This window comes from Miniopterus natalensis, chromosome 3 (genome assembly GCF_054644295.1).
Source record: "Miniopterus natalensis isolate mMinNat1 chromosome 3, mMinNat1.hap1, whole genome shotgun sequence".
Lineage (NCBI taxonomy): Eukaryota > Metazoa > Chordata > Mammalia > Chiroptera > Miniopteridae > Miniopterus > Miniopterus natalensis.
The window spans coordinates 85,600,987-85,628,178 of NC_142083.1; the positions used below are offsets into that span (position 1 = coordinate 85,600,987).

The window sequence follows — 27,192 nt, forward strand, 5'->3', positions numbered from 1 at the left end:
AAGTAACTGGAAGGAGCCACCCAGAACACTGCGTTGAGATGTACTATGAAGTTTAGACAGGGCTCACTGGGAAAAAGCAACCGGTTTGATTAGTGATGCCTGCCACAGGAAAGGGCAGGGAACACCAAGAGCATGTGTCAATATCTGTCCTCCCTCTGTCTATGGACACATGGAGCAGTGCTCCTCACACTGTAATGTGTGCACAACTCACCTGGGGATCTTTAGTTAAAGTGCAGGTTCTGAAAGAGTGGGGCGGGGCCTGAGAGTCTGCATTTCTAGCACCTTCCCAGGTGACGATGCCAGTGCCACTGGCCCAGAGACCTCATTTTGAACAGCAAGGATCTAGAGGAGTTACTCTTTTTCCCCATAGACTTACATGGGATGAACACCAGCTTCCAGGACTTGACACAGGAGGACACTCAACAACTGTTTGTGAATTGTGTTGAGGTCTGTGGGTTTGGGAGTGTGTGGGAGTGTGAGTGTGTGTGTGTGTGTGTGTGTGTGTGTGTGTGTGTGTGTGTGTGTGTGTTTGGGGGAGGAAGAGGTTGGTGACTTTCAAGCATATAAAAAGAACTCCAAAAAATTCCAGGTAGCTGACCATTAATAAGCATCACCCAAGAATATGACCACCATCAGTACATCTGTGGGGTTGCAATCTCATCCCAGCTAAATGGAAGACCACTTGTGTGAGGGTAAGGGGTCCAAAAAAAAGAAGTGAGGAAAATGCAAAGGCTAGAAATCTGCTTAACAGAACTGATTCTAACCACGGGGTTATTATCTGAACTCTATGCTCTGTGGAATGACAGGAAACATGGTAAGGAAAGAAAGTTCCTGCTGCTAGGTCCCCAGAAGAGCAGCACTGCACCCCCTGCTGGACCCCAGCTATGCTGCACTATGACAGCAAAGCTGGCTCTTAGAAAAGCCCCAAAGGGGAGATTGCATCCTGCATCTGTTCTCTACCACAGCCCTAGTTCATAATCTCAACTAAATATGAGCATCAGCCAAGTCCAAATTTCCCTCCCAAAGACAGATCCAAATCAGCTCAGAATCAAGGATCGTAGCCAGGCCCTCCTCTCTGCAGATGGAATCAGCTGGCCAGTAGACTAGTGTTAAATAAATGTGCCCAAAACCTGAAGGCTCAATCCAGGCATTCATCATCCCTGGACACCAAAGCCCCCTTTCTAAAGTCAACAGAGACGTGCAGCTCCATGCAGGTCCAATCACCCCAAAACTGCCTGCCTCCTACGAGTCATACAGTCTACAAAGTCTTCTATCTTCCTCCCTCCCTCCCTCCCTCCCTCCCTTTTAAACTCACAGAATTACAAAGGCCTTAATTTTTAAATAGGTTACCTTAATAGTGCACATTCATTTTCAAAGGGCCATTAAAAAATCATGAGAACACTCTCCTGTTACAGAGAGGTGATTCATGCTCCCCCCCAGCATACACCTCACTTGTTGGCCTCTGCTGGTTACATCCCAAACTCCCAGGTAATATTAACTCAATTTATTCTGCACCTTTCTGAGTGGTTGCCTATTAACATTAAACACATATAGCACTTTTCAGGTCACCAGAATGTTGAACACGACTGTTCTTTAGATAATGTAAGAGCTAAAAGAATCATCACCAGGATTAATTGTTAGGAATGGATGGGACAGCAAGGCAGTCATTTGTATGCGAGGGATTCCACGCCTGGGATGAATCTGCCTCTTGCTAGGACGCAGGAGGATGAGCTGGATGCCAGCTGGTTTCCAAGTGTAAAAAACAGAACTCGACTGCTTCATCTGTCTAACGGGTTAGTTAAGAGTCAGGGGCACCTCTTCATTAACTCCAGTATTTTATTGTAGAGTCAACTACAATGGGGGTGGCAAAGTCAATGCATTTTTTAATAGCTCAAGGGAGGCTTGCTGAGTTGAGAACTAGAAAAAGACTTGTTTGGGCTTTGCTGAGATCTGGAGGAGGAGGAGGAAGGAGGAAGAGATAAAGATGAGGAGACAGAGACCGTCTTCAAGGCCTAAAATATTTACTACTGGGCTTCTACAGAAAACATTTGCCAGCCTCTGGTCTAAGATATAATAGAACGTAAACACCTACTTCTCATATGAAGGCATAATGAGGTTCATGCACATTTTGAAAGAAAACCAAACACCAAGGAGGGCTTCCCAGATACAAAGCAAGGAGGACAGCGAGCCTTCCCATGCTACAGTGACACACCACGCAGGGTGTGGTGGTCCACGCCAAATTTGACACAGAAGTAGGAGGCACAGTGGGTGCCTAGAAACCTAGATCCAAAGGAGGTGAAGTCAGAAGAGGTAACAAAGAAAGGAGAGATGTCTACACGATAAGTCCAAGCCGGTCTGAGAGCCTTTTGGGTAGGCAGAGCAGGCATTTCTCCCAGTGCCACCATCACCAGCTGATGGCAACTTAGCAGCACTGTCCACCTTCCTAATTTGCCATGTGATCTTGGGCAAGCGACTTAAGCTCTCTGTTAATGTTTCCTCATTTGCAGAGGGAGGTCATAGGAGCACCTACCATATAGGAGCGATGTAAGGATTCAATAAGTAAGTGGACAGTTCTTCAGATAGTGCCTGGCACAGTTAGTAAGCACTACATGAACGTTAGCTGTTCCGATTTCTTTAAACCCTCTCTACTGAACATTCTGCTGTGTGGTCCAGCTCAAAGACAGAGATGGGAGAGTTCACTCCATTGGCTTTGCTTGCTAGTTGAGCTGACACTATATGGTCAGTGATGGAGCCCTGTTAACCAACCCCTCTCTCTCAGGGGTTTCTTAGAGCCCCCAAGGAAGGATAGGACCACCACAATAAAACGTAGAAGTGGGGCATTACTAACAGAGGCCCTGGGAGGCAGGCAGGGCCAGGTCATGTGGGGCCCTGGGCATCACGGTTTTATAACAGATGCTTCTCAAGTCTCCTCATACCAGTGTCTCCCCACAATGTTGCTGAGGTTAATCCTAAGAAGTCTGGCCCCCATAAGCCGTGAACATCCCACAGGGCCATCCTTTGGACATGAACAAGATGAGGTCAATTTCTAAGGCTCAATTACCCAGACACCAGCCCCTGCCACTGGACCATTCTTGCTGCCCTTACCCTCCAATCTCTCCCCTCCCCACTCAGCTTTCTCTGTATTAATGACAAGCTTGCCATTCTCAGAACTATTAGAATTCATTTCAGCATGCCTTGCAGAAAATGCTGAGTGGAATGAAGAAGGAAAGGAAAAAAAAATCTCCTTCATGAGATTCATATATGGGCAGGAGCTACAAACAATTCGGCACACTAAAATTAATTCTCTCCCTTGCCAATGAAGAGAGGGTGAGCATCGAGGCAGACTCATAAAAACGTGCTTAATGTGTACAGCACATATTTATTCATTTTTAGAAAATCTTCAATGCTGCTACCCTCCTTCTCCCATAAAACCTGACCATCCTACTCAGCTTCTATTCTTATCCCTGCTCATTTGCGTAATTTTAACACTGCAGAATATAGCTAGCCTCACAATTTTTTTTTATAATTACACCCATCACAGGAACTGTCAGTATCTAATGAAGGATAATTTCAGCTATTATAAGAAGCTTAAAAGATCATTTTCATGAATAATTCGTAATATGAATCATTAAATTCAAACAATGTCAGAAATTTCCAAAAAAAAAAGAAAAGAAAAATATTTTAGGTATCGAAAAGTAACCATCCCCGTAAAGGCAGAATGAAATTCCTGACATGCACAGAAACAACACAACACGAGAGAAGATCTCTGTGTGAGGGGACGAAACATGCCAATCGGCTCATGTCACTTCCCACTTTAAGTTTTTCACCAGGTCCCCCCAGGCCTGAGGATAAAATCCAAGCCTCTTAGCAAATCATGTGGAGTGCTGCTCCTTGATCTGACCCTTGCCTGTCTCTTGGGTTCTTCTCTCACACCTTCCTCCCTCTGACAAACAAAACCTGTCTGAAAAGTAAAACAAACCCATGCTAGAAGCAGACCAAGAGGGAGAGAGACACATCTTCCTGGTAAACTGTTTGCATACCTGGATCCAGCCACACCTACACCCTATGCTTCTCACTTCTAGTGTTTGCCAATGAGAAAAAGTTCTATTATTAAAATAAGGTGCAGGCTTCAACAGATCCTGAGGGGATAGAAGAATCACATTTCTCATGGCTGGTCTACGCCAAAGCCTGCAGAGCACTAAGCAGGGAACATGGAGTTAAGGCCAGACAGGGTGAGCGCACGTGCGTGTGTGTGTGTTTAGACCTTAAATAAGGGAAGAAGGGAGGAATGCTGACCAACAGACAAAATTTCAAACTTCTTAACTAGATAACATGATTCTAGAAGAACAGCCCTTTGTAAAGGATATTTTTTCAAACTATAGGCTGCATCCCTTTAGTAAGGTGGCAAAAATATTCAGTGAGCCACAGCTGATGTTTGTTAAAATGGAATAGGATATAAAACATGACATTGTTCTGCATGTAGTAAAGGTTAAGTATTGTTCCAGAAAGACTGTCTCAACTACATACATACATGAACGTGTGAGCTTAAGAGCATATTTTCTACTGTGAGCCACAGTCAAAGAATTGAAAACCACTTTTATCATAAGAAAATATGTCAGTTCAGAGAGGACATTTGATGGCATGACATGTTGGTTTCAAACTAAAAGGCAACTAATGGGCACAGAACCTATGCTTTCACTCAGCGGCGATACTGCTATAAATCTTCCCCACCAAAATGAAGCCCCAGGATATGGATGGGGACATGTACACCGGGCTTATTGCAATACTGTCTGTAGCAGCAAAAACCTGGAAACAACAACCTGCATGCCATCTATAGGAGAATGATTTTTAAATGATAGCATAGCCACATGGACTCTAATATGCTGATATTAAAAAGAATGATTTAGATCTGCATCTATTAATCTGGAGGAAGGTGCAAGACTGTTATGTGTTAGTGTATCATGATACACTATTACCTGAGAAAGGCAAAGCAGATCAGAGGTCAGCAAAGTTTTTCTTTAAAAGGCCAGATGGTAGATATTTTCAGTTTTTCAGGCTTAAGTGTTCTCTGTTGAATTAGTCCTCGACTCCTTTGTATCAAGAAAGCACATATAGATAATACATAAATGGGTATGGCTGTGTTCCAATAAAACTTTATTTACAAAAATAGATGACATACCCATGAGCCATAGCTTGCCAACCCCTGGTAGAAACTGTAATCCCATTTTTTTTAGGGGGAGGATAAGTAGAACAAGCACGTAAACATATATTTGGAGAGTATAGGTTTGCATAAGTTTACATACACCAATTAACTCTGGTTGTCAAGTGGGTAGCATTAGAGGTAAATTATTAACTTCTTTATATATCTCTGTATTGCTGGGCTTGTTAAAAAGAGTATATACAACTATTTTTAAATTCCGATAAATATTCAATAATAGAAAGTACATAAAATATAAGCTATCTAGTGATTGCTTTCACCAAAGTCAATTCTCTCTAATACATTTAACCATTTTTTTACCATTGCAAATAACAGAAGGGACCTTATATAATTCATATTTAACTGGATTTCAGCTTTCATACAAAGAACTCTACAGCTAGAAATTGTCCAAATAAGACAGAAAGAGTAGTAAGTCAGGAAACCAAGGAAAATATTATTCTCCTCTTCCAGTGGGAGACCAAATGATATAGAAAGAGTAGTTTAAACTTAAGTTTGTAAACCTGGGACCCACCATTAATTGAGGCTGGTAGGTAGTTACTGTCCACATCTTACACATGGACTGGCTGAGCTCATGCCATCCCAAAAGGACATGACAGTGGAGCACAGAGCGGAGACTGAGACCTGGATCTGAATCCTAGTTTAATCAAATGTTCTCGGCACTGACCAGTAGCTGATCAACAGAACACAGGCCCATGGTAAGTCCAATCCTTCATGCTGCAAGAGCGCTCTAGATTCACAGGGAAAGTTAAGCATGGGACACAAGGTAACTGACTAGCTCACTTCCCAAAAATAAAGAGAAGGGTAACAGTCACACCCAAATGGGGAGAATGTGACGTGTTGAGCAGACACCATCATTCACATTTTACTTCTCCCCATTTCTCTACTGAAACTGATCCCCTTACCACCATCACTACGCCGGCACCACCATCTCCCACTTGGTTCATCAAAAGCACAGTAGATGCTGCTTCAGAAGTGTGGCAGAAACAGCTAGGGATCCCTAATAGCCGTTCTTTCTTCCTTAACAAGAAAACACCCTGTTTTGGCTGGGCACTTGGTCTTCTGGGTGGAAAACAAAGGCTATGCTTCCCAGCATCCTTTGCAACTAGATGTGGCTACAGAAAAGTGTCACAGGCAAATTGCAGATTAGTGAACTTGAAAACTTAGCAACAGAAACTATCCAAGATGAAACATACAGAGAGAGAGGAGAAAAATGGCTAGGTAACCTGCCCAAGGTCACACTGACGGCAAAGGGCAGAGCCAGGACTCTCTGCACCAAACCCCCAGTCTACACCTTCATGCTCTAACATGCCGCAGTACAGGCCGCCTGCATGAGTGCTGTCCGTTCTCCTCTGGAACAGAGGCGAGGAACCCCACTTCCTGTCATCCTGGCCCACGTGTTGCTGGCAGGCACTTGACATCATTTACACTCACACTGTACCACTGTCTGGTTTCCTTATTAAAAACCTTACCAATTTTTGTTAATTTTGTATGCCTTCAGCTTTCTTCTTAGCCCATAAATTCCATGTGTCAAGTAAGGGGGTAAGGGATCTCCAAGTCCTCCCAACAGTGGGTGTTTATACCAAAAGCATGCACAGAGCAGAGCGCTGTCCCCATCTGGGGGGCACGGCGCTAAGTTTTAATGATGCTGGGCAGTGTGAGGATGACACTTATCCTTCTCCGCTTGTCTCTACCTTTTCTAATTCTCTAGAATGAACACGGTTTCCTTTGTTAACAGGGAAAGTAAACACAAGTTGTTTTCCAACAGTAAGGTTGCTGAGAAACAATTTGAAGGCAAGCCATGATGACTTCAGGAGACTGCTTTAGGTCCATGGCTGTACGTTCACTTATTGTCTATTTCAAATCCTTCATCTTACTCAGAAGGAAGCCGAGGCCACAGGAGCAAGGCCTCAAAGCTGTGCAGGCACCACTCCTGGTTGCCCAGCAATGGGACCCCTGCACTCTGCTAAAGGCATTATAATGAGACAAACCAGATGCAAATGAAGGCGAGAGTAATTAAAGGTAGAGTCAAGCTTGGCCTAACTGGCTCCTAATTGGGGGAAGGAGGAGCCTTCTTGTGGAGGATTTCGGTCCCCCAAACAATGAGATCATGAGGAAAGAGTCGGAGAGAAATGGAAAGGTAAGGGGGAGCCCGTCAAGGTGAGAAGCGTGAGGTTCAGCACGTACCTAGAATGCCTCCTAGGAACTCAGGTCAAGGGCACCATGTAGCACGTCACAAGGCTCAAATTCACATTCTCACCTGTTCTGCTCACTGGACTCCAGTAGCGCAGGTTCCTGTCCCTACCCTGTCACCCAGTCTGTGAGATCCATGAGGATAGACACTGTGTGTCACTCATTTCAGTCTCAGGGCATCCATGACCCAGCCCACCACTCACCAGCTGTGCCCCTTGGGCAATGACAACAGCAGCAACCTGACACCCACAGAGTGAGTGGCAGAGACATCAATCCACACAGTTTGGCCCCACTATACACTCTCGCTGACCTTTCTAAGCTTCAGCTTCCCCACTTGTAAAGTGAGAATGGTAATAGTACCGACCTCCCAGGAAGGGTGCCTATTAAAGAAAGTAGCACAGGGCCTGGCATATGGTGCTTAATCCATATTATCAATTATTATAATTATTATTATAAGGTGCTCAACAGATTCATTCATTCATTTATTTGTTCATTCACTCATGCATTTATCAAACATCTACTGATCACCTACCAGGTGCCAGGTATCAGCTTTAGACGCTGGGTGCACAACAGTATCAAAACCAAGTCAGTTCCCACTCTTACATCCTGGTCAATGTTTATCGCAAATGTCACGACAGAAAGAAATAAACATTTTATATACAAAATAGGCAGCAACGCTATAGATCTGGAAGTGCCAACTAGGGAAATGGTGGTGGGGGGTCAGAGAGCTTCCTGGGGCAGTGATGACTGTGAACGGGGTGTGACAAGCAGCCAGCAGACTCCAGAGTGAGCAGAGGACAGAAGGGTGAGGAGGCAGTGTACTCCTACTGAAAGGCAAAGAAGGAACTTGAGGCCATAAACCGGTGAAGTAACCCCAGGCCAAGAGACGGGCTTTAAGTCTTTATAGTATGTCTACTTTTCTGTTCCATCCAGGAAAAAATTTAGATGAGGCGCTCTCAGCTGATGCACAAGGCATCATCCCCCACTCAAGCAAAGCAAAATGACCCACTGCCTTATGAAAGCCGTAATTAGAAACTTAAAACAGAGCAGTTTTCAGAGCCAAAGTGGCATTTAACAAAATGGGCCACCTGTCAGCTTCCAGGAAGGAGGGAAGTTGAACACCAAACAGGACGCTGACTGATGAATGGCACGACAATCAGCACAATGCCCAGACAGCTCTAAAAAGTGACGATGACAATGATAAATACATGTCTGGCCCAGGCCCCAAGGAGAGAGAAGCGCCCCAGGTGTTCCTGTTCTGTTTCTGAGCCTTTGTTTCCTGCCAAACAATAAAGAGGAAATGAGCAGAAATCATAGATTGATAGTTGGCATTTCCAGACAATTGCTTTTGCAGTGATTTAGGGGAGGAAAGCACCCTGTGGGGGATGAAATCAGGTTGAGCCAATAAAACATTACCCCTTATGGAAGTCTCTGGAGAGAGATGGTTACTTCTAAGACCCCAGAGTGGATCCTTTTACAACTATGACCCTGGGCCTTTGATAAAGCTTCTCCTAGTAGTGATGGCACTAAGGGGTAGCTTGGGGGTGCTTTGGCACCCGCCCCCACCCCACAAAATTTCTATCAGCCCACCCTCCCCGAAGCCACCTGGAGCAGGGACTGCTGCCCACCTACCCAATAGTCAATTCCTTATGTGCCAATTAAGCAACCACACTTCCCAGTTTTCCTTGCAATTAGAGAGCTCCAAGAGCTATAAGTAGTAGTCATTTGGTGGGGGTCCTGAAAAGCTCCTTAAAAGAAAGCTTATTATGCTTGAAGCTTTAAACCCTTATAGAATTCATCTGTGAAATGCATTATCTGCCCTTCACCACTTCCTGCTTCTACCTCCCTGAAATACAGATGTGATAGATGGAACACCAGGCACTACCCAGGTACAATGAGGGAATCATGAAGATAACAAGCCATGTACTAAGGATGCTAGAGCAAAAAGAAAAAAGAAAGAGCAGCCTGAGTTCCCAACAATCATAAAATCATCACACTAGCCCTGGACTAAACTACTTACTTCTGGGCTTGTGTTAGAGAAGAGAAAAACCTTGTTTCTGTTGCTTGGGTTTTCTTTTTCATGCAGCCAAACCTAGTCCACCTGATACACTAGTCCAAATAAACATACAAATTCAATAGAAACAAAGTGCATGCTATTCAGAGGCAGGCTCAAGACATGGCCTCCAAGGCCCCTTTCTAACGCAACAACCAGACCTCTCATATATAAAAATTCTGGAGCTACAGCTGTTTCCCATGTCACTCCAGCTGCATGGTCACCTGTGTTTTTGCTACCCAGCATCCTTTCTTCTCATATCAGAATCCATCCTGTTTCTGGGAGCCTGCCCCTCTCCCATTCTCGATCCAGTGTGTTTGTATGGGGCTGCTCCCACCTCAACCCTGCCAGGAATAAGCCATGTGAGCCTGGCTAGCACCCCCTTAAGTCCCCATGATTAGCTAAAGTGAGTCAAGCCACCCAAGCTACGCCAATCAGAGTTAATCTGGAAACACCTGTGGGTGCAATCAGTAAGGACACCCTCAACTGCACTTACAACTTTTAATACTTTTTATTAATCTGAAATAAATATGAAAAATTATCTGTTAAATCTGGGTGGTGAGCAATGAGGGGTGTTGAGGACATTACTACCTGGACTTTTTCAGTAAATTCCAACTTAAAAAAATTCAGAGCATGGGCTACTTTCCCTGGAGTGTCTTCCTGCTGCTACCAGTACTGAGCACTTAGTAAGAGCCAGGTACTGAGGCTACCTATTCCGGTATTTATTTAAAGGTCAGGAAACTAGCTAACCACACAAATATTGTTTTATCGGGATAATGGACTGCAAAGCTTTCCTAGAGGTTTACTCTATAATTATCCCCATAATTATTCATCACTTTCAGAAATTGATGTACAGATGTTTTGTTAATGTGCCTTGACCTTTCTCAGCCTAGACACCCTTCAAAATGACATCAATAATTGCCTGGTACATCACACATGTCATCCCTTTGAAATTCCAAACAATTCTATTAAGTCGACATTATTATCTCTACTCCCCAAATGAAATGATTGAAGCTCTGAGATAAAAACTTATTCCAAGAATTTGGAGCTAGTAAATGCAGAGCTGAGATTCAACCCAGAACCCCCCAACTGGAAAACCTGTGCCTGCCTTCGCCTTCATGCTCTACTATCCCTTCTTCATGCTCCTTCTCTCGTTTACTGTGGAAGGAGGAGCCTTCATGGAAGAAGGGAAAAAAATGCCAGTTGCATGCCTTGCCTACATATAGCACTGTGACAGGGAAGTGTGTTTCCCTAAGTCTGACATCCAGTCCCTCCCACTCTGACCCAGTCCCCCACCACCACGTGGCTGATGGCACACAATTAGATTTCAGTCACCCAGGGAAGAGGGGAGTAGAGTGGATTTTTCTTGAGATCAAGTTAAGGAGCAGATGCTAAGCAGTGCAGCCACCCAGGCCCAAGCAGAGGCTACGCCCACAGGCAGATGTCCCTTGGGTAGCTGTCACACACCACTTGAGGTACTACATAGATCGGGTGGTAATTCTGGCTTGACCTCTTTCTAGGTGGATGACTGTAATGGTTAATTTCATGTGTCAAGATGGCTGGACCATGGTGCCCAGATATTTGGTCAAACAGTAGTCTAAATGTCACTATGAAGGTATTTTTAAGTATGACTAACAGTTAAACCAGTAGACTTGGAGTAAAGCAAATAACCCTCCATACTATGGGTGGGCCTCACTCAATCAGTTGAAGGCCTTAAGAGAAAAACTGAGGTCTCCAGAAGGGATTCTGCCTCCAGACTGCCTTCAGACTTGAGTTGCAGCATCAATTCTTCCCTGGGTCTCCAGTCTGCAGCCTACTCTGCAGATTTTGGAGTTCCCAGCCTCCACAATAGCATGAGCCAATTTCTTAAAGTCAAAATCAATCAACTCTAGATAGACAGATATGGATATGTGTATGTATACATATATACATGTATATGTGTGTGTGTATATATACATACATTTGTGTATATATACATGTATATGTGTGTACATATGTGTACGTGTGTATGTATTGGGATGTTACAAGGGAAACCAGAAACACCTTTCAGGAAAGGGAAAGTACAACATGGTCTCTTCATCTCAATTAATGACTGATAAGAAAATCAGTTCTTTTTGACAGACATATCTTTGCCACATTCGTAGACACTCTTTCTACTGCAGACCCTTACAAGCTACTGGGCATTCCTTCTGGGACTCTAATACCACAAACTCAAAAATAACCTTAATGGGTATGAGGTTCCTTTCTAAGGAGCCACACAAATGGCTTAGAAGATGGGAAACACATGCATCAGCATGAGTGCCCAGCACAAGCAGCAGGAGCCCATGCTCCCCTGCCACCATATTAGCATTCTTGCTGGAAAGCAGCTGCCCAGCCAGAAACAACACTCCCAGACCCCTGTGCATATAGGGGGGACCACAGGACTAGTCCTCACCAATGTACCATGAGCAGCATAGTGTCGGTCGCTGCTGGAAGGGAGAGTAACGGCAATTACCATCCTCTCCCTCACACAGCATGTAACATCACTTCCCCAAACTCCTTTCTTCTTGGAGAATGCCATTTCCATCTACACCAACTTGTCTGTTACTGAGTCACGCCTAAGAGTACTTGGATAGAGTCTAGGAACAAGTTTTTATCAAACAGCTACTGTGTACTTGGCTAACACACACAAAAACAAATTTTGAGTCACAGATCATCCTCTTTGTGCAGTCAGACTCCATACACAAGACAGGACTGCAAACGCCCTCATGAGAGCAAACAGTCAAACACTAGACCTTGGCTACTGCTTATAATAAGCGCAATATGAGTTTAAAAAACTGAAAGGTCAGAGTAATTAGATTTCTTTAAGGCGACAGGAGGAGAGCTGGCTCTCACAATAAATGCAACATCTGGGCTGACCAAGGACAAGGGAAGTGACATTTCCAGACGAGGAACACAGATGAGCAAAGAGAGGATGAGAAAGTGGTCAGGTGGGGCACATGGGAGGCAGGTGCGACTGTGATGAAGCTTCGTGGTGAGCAGCCAGAGGGAGAGGGTGCTGGGCAGAGATGAAAGGTGGAAGGTGAAAGAGATGAACTGCGGTTAACACCCACTTCGGATCCTTGAGAAGGCAGGGTGGGGTGGGCACAGTAAATGCATCGCATTAGCTCGTGCAGTGACGGTGAACAACTTCACTGCACACCCGTGCCCCCATGGCCCTGGTTTTCTTAATTGGCGGAACCTATTTAGAGAAGCAAGTTCTGAGGCCAAATCTGAATTTAAGGAAAAACCAGTAACCTTGATTGACTTGAGATGCCTAGTGCTGGCCAGGAATCAGAGAACGCTGGGACATTTGTAACATACTGGCTGACCCTGAACTTCATTAATTCAAAAGTGACATCCTCCAAGGCAGTGGTTCCAAGTGGTATTTTTAAAACTCCCCAGGTGACTCAGTATGGAGCCAAGATTAAGAACCATGGCTGTAAATGGGGAGAGATGGTAGAATGGTTTATAAGGAAACTAGTGGGAAGGAGAAGCTGGGTTGCTGAGTTTAAACTAAAGCTGCTGGCAGCCTCCTGTCAGCAAGAAAACACATGCCTGAAAATGGAGCCAACACACAGTGGGGCACCAGAGCTGGGGCCTATCACTCAGTGACATAGTGACATAGTGATTGATGGCAGCCTGAAATCAGTCACAGTAGGAGCATTTACACCATGGTAATCAGCCAACACTTTATTTATCCTCAGAGGGCTGAGTGTTAAACATTTACCAGCATACACAGCCAATACTAAAGGAAGGGGGGGGGGGGGGATGAGAACTGAGAAATGGGAGGAAAATATATTCCTGGTATTGTTTGAGCTACTGGATCAAGCAATTCCGGGAGATGGGAACACCTAGCCTTTGGTTTTGCTTAAGCCAGATTGAACTGGATCTTATGACTCTTGTAATCAAAGAATGGTGTAGCCGTGGGAGAATCAAAGTCATGTGCTAACTGTAGTCACAAGGAGCAGATACATAATCCCAGGAATCTGTTGGAGACACAGCTGAAAGCAGCAGTTACAAGGGATATGGCACATTACTGGATGGCCCTGCTGAGCTCTCATAGCTGCCATGGACCTTCAATCACCCAAATGCCACTAGGTCAGGTCCTACAACAGCCACTCTCAGATTTCCGTTCATTCGGGTTATAAATATGCATGGAGCACATACCATGGGGTCAAGCACTGTGCAAGGCACTTTGAACACAGCAGGAGAAAAACAGGCAAGGTCCCTGCTCTTGTGGATGGCAGAGTACAGGGTGGGATGCAGAGAGTAAAAAGGGAAGAAAATAAACAACCAAAAGACTTTGAGGTACCCGTAAGTGCTATGATGATGATAAAGGAAGTAATAGAATGAAGAATGAAGAATGAAGAATGAAGAATGAAGGAGAGGGCACAATGTGAGACAGGAGGGTCAGAGGTGACATCTAAACAGAGATCTGCTTGACAAGGCTGATTCAGCCATGCAGAGATCAAGGGAGGAGCAGTCCAGCAGAGGGACAGTCATTGCACAGGCCCTAAGAGCCCTGGCTGGTGTGTTTCAGTGACTGAGTATCGACCCATGGACCAGGAGGAAGTCACGGTTTGATTCCCAGTCAGAGCACATGCCCAGGGTTTTGGGCTGAATTCCCAGTAGGAAGCATGCAGGAGGCAGCCGATGGATGTTTCTCTCTCATCGATGTTTTTTTCTCTCTCTCTCCCTCTCCTTTCCTCTCTCTCTAAAATCAATAAAAACATATATTTTTTTAAAAGGCCCTGAAGTAGGAATTAGCCTGAGGACAGTATAGCTTGCGGGGGAGATGGGGCTAGAACACAGGAAACACCAGATCACACTGAGCCCTGAAAGCCATCATCAAAAAGTCTGCACTGGGTTTTAAACAGCAGAGAGATGGGATCTGATTCATCTTCCCATGAGCCTCCGTGTTTAGCCCACTAGAACCAGACACAAAAACCCACACAGTGATGAGCTAGCTTTCCTCACAACTTGAGAAGCTCACCCACTTCAAACAAAGATGTCTTTGCCTCTGTGCACACTGGGGGCAAGAGCATGAGGCCACCCAAGAGGAGACAGCCTAAAACCTACATGATCGAGGCTGAAACAATTTGACCTTAGGAACCCTGTCACTCATGACCAACCATCTCCTTAATGGCAGAGCCCTGTTTTCTGAGCCCAGGGAAACTGAGACCCCTAAGTGAGAGCATGAAGTATATATGCAGTATGGAAGGGGGGGATCAGGGAACATGCCACATGCAGGCAGATGTGACACATGAGAGAGGTTTATTACTTCCTAGGGGGGGTTTTCTTTTGTTTCTTAGAGCAAAATTTTTTTAAATAGCTCCTAAGCCTCCCTCATCTGTCAAGTTCCTCCCAGTATATCTCCCGATTACTCCGATCGCCACTAGCAATGGGCCATTTCTTCTTCTGTCCCTGAGCCTACGGCAGATTAATTAAATGGGGATGCCGACAAGAGCTTGCAGCCATAAAATCCATCACTACGGGACAGGACTGTGGTGGCCAGGACAGATGATGACAGTGGAGTGTACATAATAGGAGGGAGGGTGAAAGGAGAGCCTCATGACACAGCACCAGACACTGCGCATTTGGAAAGACTCTGGAGAAATAACACCCTTCAAGAGGACAGGATGGACTCCATATCCAGCAAAGAGCTAAGAGCTTTGAAAACCCAACTCAACCTGGAAAATAGGGGCAAGAGGTTGGTGCAATTATTGTTCTTATTAACAAGAAGTTCAGAGTTGGACTATCACATCAGGTGAATTCAAGGGCTCAAAGAACCTGATCAGAACTCGGTCACTCTCTGCCTCTCAGCTCAGCTCCTCTCTCTGTGTGATGGCCTCATGCCCAGCCTTCAAGGCCCAAAAAAAGAAACACTTCTTGATAGTCTGCTAGAGCCCTGACACCCAGGCAGAGTTGGCTAAGGTCAAGTACAGGACAAAGGATGGAGCCCCACCTCTGTCACAGGGCTGACACTGAGTGAGGACGCTGGTCAGATGAAAACTGGAGTAAGTAGGACCTGACACTACAGAGGACACAGATGTCACTATATACAGGCAGATGGGGGAGTCAACCCAAGTCATGTGCCAAGGGCAGATCCGTGTCCTTCTGGAATGTCAAGTTCGGCTGCCGCTGGCAGGAAAGTATCTTCCTTAGTACAGAAAGCAGGCTCCAATTCACAGGCAAATGCTTTTCAGGAGAGCCCAGGAGAAGCCCAACACCTAGCAAGGTTCTGTTTAGCAGGAAAGACCTTGGTAAGAATGTCCATCCGTGGGACATTCACAGAAACCAGCCTCCCCAGCTGCACATGAAACCAATGACCACACCCAAAAAGTAATGCCAACTGTCGACTGGACAGTGGGGCCACAACCATACAGCTCTGGAGGCTTCAATGACAATGTCCAGAGAAAGCTGGTGACAGGACTCATCCACCAGAACTGGTATCGGTGACCCCAGGGTGGGATGAGTGTGGAAAGGGCAAGGATTTCTCTTGCTTGACAGATATGCATACCATGCAGGGGTGTGGGGGAAGGGCAGGGAGCTTTACAGTCCCAGGTTTGGCTGCAAATCAAAGGCCACACTCTCCTCTGAGGTTCCAAGTTTGTCCACCAGGGGACCTCTGCCCCAAAAAACCCATCCTTCAAAATATCAACCTTCCACCACAAGCTCCATAAGATGATGACGATGACCCTCAAGTCCATCAATGATAAAGTTAATACCTCAATTTAACTAAATATTTATATTAGCTTCCTACTGCTGCTATAACAAATTGCCACGAATTTAGTGGCTTGAAACAACACAAATTTATTATCTTATAGTTCAGGAGGTCAGAAGTCCCAAATGGGTCTTACAAGCTAAAATCAAGGTGTCAGTAGGGCTGCGTTCCTTCTAGAGGCTCTAAGGGAGAATCCATTTCCTTGACGTTTCCATTTTTTAGAGGATGCCCATATTCCTTGGTGCGTGGCACCCTCCTTCACCTTCAATGCTTCTGTTATCACATCTCCCTCTCTGACCCTCCTGCCTGCCTCTTCTAAGGGCCTTGTGATTAAACTGGTGTTATCTGGATAAAGCAGGATAATCTCCCCATCTCAAGATCCTTAACTCAGTCATATCCTTAAAAGTGCCTTTTGTCATGTAAGGTGGTATATTCACAGATTCCAGGGATTAGGATGTAAACATCTTTGGGGGACCATTATTCTGTCTACCACAGCATTTTCTAGATCCCAGACTCTAATCCAAGCATGTTTGTTATCTGAATTACATTATTTAGTATTTAATCCTGAAGACAACCACCTATAAAGTACATACTAATTTAATCCTAATTTTATGATTCAAAGGGGCTGTGAGAGGTAAGGTAAGGTAGTAAAGATAGTAGTAATAATAATTCCAACATTTATTCAGTGGCTACTATGTACAAGACATTTTCTAAGTGCTTTCCATGTATTACCTATTTCATATTCCCCAAACTCTATGAGGAAGGTACTATTACAAAAAGATCAAAATGAACTCCCAGTCTGTTGCCCAGGGAAGTCCTCAATGTTTTCATCACAGAAGTCATTCATCCTCTAATGTCCATTATGACATCCAGGAAGAATGTGGAGATGCATAGTGTTTCCTAAATGCTCTGGCCATGACCACTGTTTTCATGGGGGCATGTGCAGGGACTAGGATGAAGTGATGCCCTGGGAGAATGACACACAGCTACAGGTAGGACAAACCTTCCTTCTGTTGATACAGACTTTCTCCAGAGGGTCAGATGCAATAGAGGAGGAGTCCACTCACAGAACCACACTCCTGCCCCGGCCCTGCTATCCTAGTATCTCCTTCAGGAGGCATCTCAGTATCTGCAGTGTCATAGCTCTTGGCAAAGGGCCTTCATCCCGTGGCCATGTTTCTATGAGGAGACTTCCACCATAGTAATGCCCTCAGCCTCCCTTCCCACCATCTACCTGACTGGTGAGATTCTCAGTTGGGTAGAGTCAATATATTACAAAGTGAAACACCCCCATGGACTCTTTCCCTGCTTGGTCCCCACTGGGTGAGAATAATTCTGCAGACGCAACAGTCCCTCATAAGAGGGGTGGCAGTGTATTATTAGGGAATATGATTCCAGCTACAGGTTAAGCTGGAGCTTCCAATCAACTGTCAGTAATAAAAATGTTATTTTGTTTACTGTGTGTCTGATTCCTACATCTATGTCTCATAGATAACTTGTGGGGGAGATGAAGAAGTCATAATTAATTACAATCTCTAAATTAAAACAAAGTTATTTGCTGACCACTGGTTTTGAGGTAAGTACAAAATATTAAAGCATCGCACATAAGAGCTGCACTCACTCTCAGCATCAACCAACCTCCAATGGAACTAGCACTCCTCAGAACTCTGATGAACCACACACTGAAAGTAAGAAAAGGCCATGTGAAGAGCCAGAAGTTGACAGTGTCCCTCCAAGTGAGGGCTTGCCAGACCTGGAGACCTTCCCTCTCCAAATAATGGACATGTCAAGCAACTGAACATGTGACTCACCCAACCAATTCCCCCTTCTCTGACTCAATAAGCAGCCATCAGGTGATACTCCAGCTCTCTAGGGTGATCGTCACATAGGGATGATAGCTTGAACATCAGACGTGGATGTTCTGGTCTACCCAATGGCTCTATTTCTCATTAATGATGAATAAATTACTCTTCTGATTTATTATACTCTCTGTGTAGTTAGCTAACATGAGTTCATTCCTAAGAGAATGACCAGTCAGGTATCTGAGGCTAGGAGTTCACCTACTCCCCAGGCCTCTCACTGAGCTGCCAGAAGGCCTCTCCAGGCAAGAAGCCAACTTGCCATACAACTCATTTCAAACTTCAGCAATAAGCCTGAGATGAACACATGAATTTGGGGAGTGATCTCCTACTCACTCTCCGTAAGTGAAACTGCCCTACACTGGCTCCCTTCGTGGGGAGAAAGGCTGTCCGAGTTCTTTAACAAAAGAAAGAATCAAATGTCCAACAAGAGTTACAATGGAAGTTTAACTGCCAGGCCAGTTTCTCCTGGACATGATGGGCCTCATGCCACAGCTCTAAGGCTGGAGGGATCGCACAACACAGCTCCAGGATGAGAAGGATCCGAAAATGCAAATGGAGGCGTAGCTTTTGAAAAATCTTCTGACCTTACCAAGGAAAAAGGGCACTTGAGTGGTGAGTAACCAAACCTCACTCTTCAGGAAGAAATAATTATTTCAATTACTTGATGAGGTCACCCAAAACTCTACTCCACATATTGCTGATTAAATCATGATCTTGTTAGAGGAACTATACCACTCTTTTGAAAAAGGGGGAGGGTGGGAATTTAAAATTTGATATCTGTAAAATTAAAGGTTGTCAACAATCTACTCTGGAGGTCCATTTTAAGTTTTGTTTTGTTTTCATCCTGGATGTATTTTTTCACAACAATGTAATAATGAAGGTGAGGATCCCAGTATAGCTCTCAGCAATCTATTTGACCCTAAAGGCATTTGACTTAAATTTAAATGACTTTTTTCTCTTTTCCCTACAGATGAGTTCATAGTTTCATAAACAATTTGTTGCCAAAAGATAAAAAGAAGCTTTATATCCTCAAACTAAAAGGCTTATAGTGTGGAAAATGCATTCTGAATTCCCACCTGGAGCTTTGCAAGCCAGTACCTATCTCTACGTCCATCCCTTTAACATCAGGAGCCAAGGAATAGATCATAAAAAACTCCCTCCTTCTCCATCGTCTCCCTGCCCCTCTCCAGACACCCAAACCACCCCACCCTAGCTTGGACACCCCGAGGCACTACAACCTGGTCAGGACACATACTCAATGGTTTTTAACAAACTCAGTCAGTGTGGTTGAGGAGCAAGTCTCACTCTGAGTAATATATGGCATCACTTGAAAATTAGGCAAAAGCTCTTACAGGGCTGGAACGCAGTTTTTGAAAGAGTGGCTTTTAATGAGGCTGCTACATGGTGCCCAAGACATAGCTGGTGCTCACTAACATTAGTGAAGTGAGGGGAGTGAAGTGCAGGACTTCCACAGGCAAGAACAGGGCATCGTCGCACCACCACACACCACACACCACGGATTCTATAAAAACTTTCCACTGGGAAAAAAAACACCTTCCACTGAAGGATGACTCAGACAGGGCAGATGGTCTCAAATTACACTGTAAGAAACATAGTAAGGGACTGCTGCTATACAAGGTAGCAAAATATGCTTAATTATCTCTGTTCCCATGCATTTAAAGACCATCTCAACTTGCCCTGGCAGGTGTGGCTCAGCTGGTTGGGGATAGTCCCATGCACCAAAAGCTTGCAGGTTCAATCCCAGTTCAAGGTACATGCCCGGGGTTGTGGGCTTGATCCCAGGTAGGGGCCATGCAGGATGTAGCTGATCGATGTTTCTCTCTCCCTCCCTCTCCCTTCTCTCTCTAACAGTCAATTTAAAAAAAATTAAAATTAAAAAGACCATCTCAATTCTGTCCTAAAAAGGCTCCTACCCAGCTCTGGTGCAGAGCATTCAGGCTGGGACTTAGGAAAGGGGGCGTCGGCTGTCGTGAGAAACCATTCAGCACATTGTAGGTCCCATGTACCCATTTGCAGGGAGTGGCCCCAAAAATATTCCTAGTCAGAAATATAGTTTATAGGGTTGAAGTTTCTAAGGCAAAAGCAAGCCTGGTGGTGCTCCTTTTCTTCCTAGGTTTAATTTCTTACTGCACCCAATCAAAATTCTGTATAGGTAGCGTGTAGATTTCTCAAACGGTGGTGGTGTACTCCACAGGCGATGAGCATTAGGGTCACAAATCTAGACGTGCAAATCTAGAGCCCCATCCTAGATCCACTGAAAGAAGTCCTAAGGAAAGGAGTTTTCCCCTCCTCTGGAGAAGAGGCATATTTAATAGGCTCCCCAGATCATTCCTCTGCACACTCAACTTTAAGAACTTTATAATGCAAATAACCAAGGATTTGGAGGAAAATGACCCAAGTTCATTTCTACCCCAGATACAGGCTCTCCTCAGCCTCCAATAACAAACTTTTTAAAATAGAGAAAAGACTTATCACAGTTACTGAGTCAAATGAGAAGAGACCTGAACTTGCTTGGAAAGGGGAAAGGGCTAGAGATAAATACTATTCATTCAAAACAAGTAAGGAATGATTAGTGATTAATTCTGCAATGACAACCCCCAGACTGGTAACTGACACAGACCAGCCATGAATGAAGAGAGGCATGTTATTTTGTAAAATTCTCAAACTGAGACCATAAAAAATATAAAAGCTTGAAAGAAAATTCAAGTCTCTATGATAATGCTATGCAAGCCATATCCTGCATCCCTCTATTACAAGAAAACTGAGCACCTATAGCATGCCAGCTACCCTACAGGAAGTTTTGCCTTGTTCTGGCAAATCCCACAACGACTTTAGGGTACTGTTGTGATGTTCTCTCTCACAGATGGCAAAATAACTCCAAGAGATCAAGTTATAGTGGGTGAGCCTAAAATCAAGTCCAGGTCTGGATGACTCCCAAGACCTATGAGGATGAAGCACCCACCCTTTGTTAAAGTGCCCACAACTCCAAGAGCTCATTCCTGTTTAAGAAAATCTGGTAATGGTCAGTTGCCTGGAGGCTGCAAGCCACTTGAGCTAAAGTTAAATATCATTTCTTCAGGATTACTTGAGAAACAGTTCAGTAAGGATTCGTGACAGTTAAACTGTCGCCAGACTGCAAAGAGAGGAAGCAGATAGCATCATCTCATTTTGTGAGATCTTGTTAAGGGATCATTTTTCTATCTACTTGTATTTCTGATTAATAATATTAGTAATGGCTAAAGTTTACTCGGTGCTTACTATCCAGTAGGCATTATGCTGCCACCATGGATTGCCTCATGGGATAGGTGCTGTCAATGAACCCTGTTTTACAGATGAGAAACAGAGGTAGAGAGAGGTTAAGAAACTTAACAGAGCTGCGGCTGGAACCTGGTCAGCCTAAATCCAGAGCCTGGGTTCTCCACTGCTTTGGCGTCCTGTTGCGCTCACCCTGCCTGGCCTCATGTAACTTAATCATGCTGCGAGGTTCACTACCTTGTAAGTGGTGTCTCAAGACTCCAGACATAAAATTCCCCAAGTACACAAATTGATATAACTGTTGTGAATAATCTAGCAAGTAAGTCTTACAATATTAGTTTAGCAAGACTGCACAGCAGGGTTTTCCATCTAATTAATCCTCCAGAATCCTGCTTTTCTAATTCATCTGCATGTGCACTTGTCGCATGTTGAGTGTCTGCTATATGCCAGGCACAGGGCTGATGAAGGCACCGAGCCCTGGCGCCCTCCCCATCTGGGCTGGTCTCCCCCTCACCTTCAGCTGTTTGGCCTTCTCTTTTCAGCATCTGGACAGCTCCTACATATTTCTTCAGCTGGACTTTGAGCACCTCATTTTCCCTGCAGGTACAAGAATGTTAAAAAAAAATATTTTAAAAAATTGGCAAGATAGACCAAAAGGCAGGGGTCGGGGGGGGGGGGAAGGTCTGTGTAAAGAAAAACACACAATGTTCATCTTATAAATAATACATTCTCTGTTTCAAGATCATCCCTAAAAAAGGCAGCATTAGCAAACGCATATTTGCAGAATGCCTTCAAGAACTGTTTTCATGATAGATATAAGCTAACTGGTTCCAGTGCCCATGAAGTCAGGACGCTGACATGTGCTATGCTCAGGGTATTTGAATATACCAACCTGTCAAGTGCCTATTCTGTGCCAGGAACTCTGTAATACACTCTCCACTTATAGAAGCAGGTACCAAGTACTGTGTTCAACCTGAGGAATACTCGATATTTTTATCAGCCACTAACCATACTGGATATTCACTATTTGCCAGGCATCATATATATATATATATATATATATATATATATATATATATATATATAATTGATTGCTGAGAGAGGAAGGGAAAGGGAGAGGGAGATAGAAACATCAATGATAAGAGTCACTGATTGGCTGCCTCCTGCACATCCCCTACTGCGGATGAAGCCTGCTCCCTGGACATGTGCCCTGACTGGGAATTGAGCCATGGCCTGGTTCATAGGTTGATGCTCAACCACTAAGCCACGATGTCCAGACACATTCCTTTAATTTTTTTGTTTAAAGTGTTTTTTCACTTGTTTGCTGTTCTACTCACCCCTTCCCCATGGTAACCAATGTTAAACTTTTCATGCCTTCCTCTATGCTCATGTAGTCACTACAAATCTGATGGACTCACAGAGTTTACTCTATAAAACCGGATTATAAATTTTTCTGCAACCATTTGTCTCATTTAACAACTTACCACCAGAAGCCTCTAACCCAGTCTATTTATGGATGGCAGTGCATATGGATATGCCAGTACATTGTGGCATATCCATATCCTTATACATATCCATATCCGTATCCCACAGTGTACTCAGCAGAAGAACCTGAGACTGCCCATCGCTGGCTCTGCCGGTCTGTTTTCAGTGCATCTGACTCCATCTCCGCCCACAGAGATAGCGGCTTTGTTTATATTTTGCTTTTCTGCACTATTTTGGCAAAAAGAACATCCGCATCAATTGCAGACACTACCATATACTCAGGTGTCGCCTGAGAACTCCACACTCATCTCAGAGCTTTAGAGAGAGTAAAGCATAGAGCCCCTTAATTAGTTCCCTCCTCCTGGACAGCTTGTCATGGGTGTTTCTATAGGTGTCTGCACTTCCTCTGTGATATGAAGCTACACAACTAACAAGTCCTGAAAAGGTCTGTGGAAAGAAAAATATTCCCAGGCATACACAGATTTACAGCTTGTTTTCTTGGGTTCCCTCGGCCAGAGTCCTGTCATTCATTCCAGCCTAGTCCCATCTCCACATGTTAATTCAAATCACATATGACCTGAAAACTAGGGAAGAAGGAAAATTACATGCATTTCTGTGTGGCATAATGTAACAATGGTTTATAGCAGAACATCCCCCAAAGGCCAGCCAGGCAGGTTCACTCTGGACGGTGACAGGTGAGTCGTGGCAACATTTGGCTGCTGTCTCATTTGCTCACACCTCACAGGTCGACCCTCAGCTGCTTTTCATCTTCCACTCTATGGCCGGCATTGAAATGAAAAGTGGCTGCTTTTCTTCTGGTTCGGATCAATCTTTTAATAGTGTCTTAAGACTATCTAAATATCAGACCTAACGGATAAAAGCCAGGATTTTTAATATAAATCTGACTTCCATCAAAATGATGAGAAGCCATGAAGAATATATTGAGCTACTGGGTTGGACACCTTTGGGGGCTATAAACGCATCCCAGCCAAGTCTGTATGAATGAACTTGTTTTCCTTTCATGGGAAATGAATACTTGCGGGCCACTGGAACTCTTCTGAATAAAACTCAAACACCTGGAGGGCACACTGGCTGCTCCAAAGAGGCAAATTAGCTCCTGACAACCCCCTACCCCAACAGGATGAGGTCCTATATTTTTTTTTTTTTTTTAAGTAACTGTAGATTCACATGACATGTGAAAGACAATCCCTCAGCCCAGTCTCCTCAGTGGTTACATCTCACATAACTACAGTGCAATGGTAAAACCAGGACTCTGACAACATGTGTGAGTGGTTCCATCAAGCCTATTATTTTAGCTGCTGCTCATAGCAGTACTCCGCCACAGTCTCTTTTTTTTAAATTTTAAATATGTTCTTATTGATTTCAAAGAGAAGAAGGGAGGAGGAGAGAGAGAGAGAAACATCAGTGATGAGAGAGTCATTAATCAACTGCCTCCTGCACACCCGCTACTGGGGATTAAGCTCGAAACCTGGGCATGTGCCCCAAATGGGAATCGAACCTCAACCTCCTGGTTCATAGGTAGATGGTCAGCCACTGAGCCATGCAGGCCAGGCCACAGCATGTCTCTTAAGGTGGAACAGATTTAAAGGACCACAGCAGGCCAGGCCAATGAGCAAAGCAAATCAAGAGGGAATGGGGCGGGGGGGGGGGGGGGGGGAGGCAGGTGGCAAACTACAGAGTTCTGGCCCATCAAAAGGTATTTTATTATTTGCAGATGACATGATATTGTACATAGAAAACCCTAAAGACTTCATCAAAGTACTACTAGATTTGATAAACGAATTTGGCAAGGTAGCTGGATACAAAATCAATATCCGGAAATCAATGGCATTCTTATACACCAACAATGAACTTTCAGAGTGAGAAACTAAAAAAGCAATACCATTTATCATTGCAACTAAAAAAGTAAGATACCTAGGAATAAACTTAACCAAGGATGTAAAAGACCTATACTCTGAAAGCTTCATGACCCTGAAAAAAGAAATAGAGGAAGATTTAAACAAGTGGAAGAAGATACCATGCTCATGGATTGGAATTAATATCATTAAAATGTCCATACTACCCAAAGCAATTTATAAATTTAATGCAATTCCTATTAAAATACCAACAGCATATTTCACAGACCTAGAACAAACATTTCAAAAATTTATATGGAACCAAAAAAGACTCTGAATAGCTGCAGCCATCTTGAGGGGAAAAAACAGAGTGGGAGAGATCACATTACCAGACTTCAAACTGTATTACAAAGCCACTGTAATCAAAACGGCCTGGTATTGGTACAACAACAGGCATGCAGATCAATGGAACAGAAAAGAGACCCCAGAAATAGACCCACGCCATTATGGTCAGTTAATATCTGACAAAGGAGGCAAGAGTACCCAATGGAGTAAAGACAGTCTCTTCAATAAGTGGTGCTGGGAAAATTGAACAGATACATGCAAAAGAATGAAACCAGACCACCAACTTTCACCATACACAAAAATAAACTCAAAATGGATGAAAGACTTAAATGTAAGTCACGAAACCATAAAAATCCTGGAAGAAAACATAGGCAGTAAAGTCACAGACATCCCACGTAGTGGACTTTTCACTGATACATCTCCTAGGGCAAGAGAAACAAAAGAAAAAATAAACATATGGGACTACATCAAACTAAAAAGCTTCTGCACAGCAAAAGAAAACAGCCTCAAAATACAAAGGAACCCCACGGTCTGGGAAAACATACTTGCCAAGGATGTATCTGATAAAGGGCTAATTTCCAAAGTGTACAAAGAACTCATACAACTCAACAAGAGGAAGACAAACAACCCAATTAAGACATGGGCATGCCCAGCTGGGCTTGGCTCAGTGGTTGAGCGTCGACCTAGGATCCAGGCGATAGGGGTTTGATTCCTGGTCAGGGCACATGCCCGGGTTGCGGGCTAGCCGATCAGTGACTCTCATCATTGATGTTTCTATCTCTGTCTCTCCCTCTCCTTTCCTCTCTCTGAAATCAATAAAGACATATTTAAAAAAAAAAAAAAAAAAAAGAACTGGGCAAAAGACTTAAATAGACACTTCTCCAAAGAGGACATACGGATGGCCAAGAGACACATGAGAAAATACTCAACGTGGCTGATCATCAGAGACATGCAAATTAAAACCACAATGAGGTATCACTTCACACCTGTCAGAATGGCTCCATCAACAAATCAACAAATGACATGTGCTGGCGAGGGTGTGGAGAAAGGGGAACCCTAGTACACTGCTGGTGGGAATGCAGACTGGTGCAACCACTATGGAAAACAGTATGGAGGTTCCTCAAAAAATTAGAAATGGAGCTACCGTTTGACCTAGTGATTCCACTCCTAGGAATGTATCCTAAGAATCCTGAAACATTCATCAGAAAGAATATATGCACCCCGATGTTCATAGCAGCACAGTTTACAATAGCTAAGATCTGGAAACAGCCCAAGTTCCCATCAGCAGATGAGTGGATAAAAAAGCCATGGGATGCTTATACCATGGAATACTATGCAGCTGTAAAGAAGAAGAATCTAGTACCCTTTGGGACAGTATGGATGGACCTGGAGAATATTATGCTAAGTGAAATAAGCCAGGCAGAGAAAGACAAACATCACATGATCTCGCTTATATGTGGAATCTAAAGAACTTAATAAACTGATGAACAGAATAGATTCAATAACATGGAAGCATAGATGAGACTGACGAATGTCAGAGGGATGGAGGAGGGCAGGTGGGTGGAGGGGGAGAGAGTAACCAAAGAATTTATATGCATATATGCACAACTCAACGACATGGACAATGGTGGGGAGAGGGACTGGGGAGGGGGAAAGGAGGGGGTGGAACAGGTTATTGGGGAGAAAAAGGGACATCTGTAATATTTTAAACAAAAATAAAATTTTTTAAAAAATAAAATAAAAAAGTATTTTTAAAAACTTAACATATTAGTGACACAAGAAAATAATTCCTAGGCTCTGGACAACTAACCTGCAACCAGCTAACAGGACTTGAATTTGTAAACAGAAGAACCACATAGAAGTCATCATTCTTATCATTACACAGGTCTCTGTTATGACTATCAAGTAAAAACGCCTTTTCATCTGACACTTCATGAGACAATGGAGTGGGGATCAGTTAATTAAGCACACCCTCACTAAGAAAGGCCTCAGAGCTGCAATAATGGCCGAGGCCCATCCCAGCAGGGGCCTTTAACCCAGCACAAGTCACACACCAGCCAAACAGGGAAGAGGCAAGGTGAGCAGCAATGACCAAAACCTGACCAGGGTTCCGGCGCACCAGCACCCCTCAGTCCCAGGCAGTGTGTCTCCAGAGCCTGGAT

At 44.1% G+C, this 27,192-nt stretch overlaps 1 protein-coding gene across 1 annotated transcript in view; it reads right to left on the minus strand.

Moving 5' to 3' along the window:
• Positions 1 to 27,192, minus strand: part of SNX29 (sorting nexin 29) — a 458,514-nt gene that overhangs the window by 252,307 nt on the left and 179,015 nt on the right. Inside the window, exon 14 of the mRNA XM_016197611.2 lies at positions 21,859 to 21,941. Coding sequence (XP_016053097.2) covers positions 21,859 to 21,941 — 83 coding nt within the window. The remainder of the gene's footprint in view (positions 1 to 21,858; positions 21,942 to 27,192) is intronic.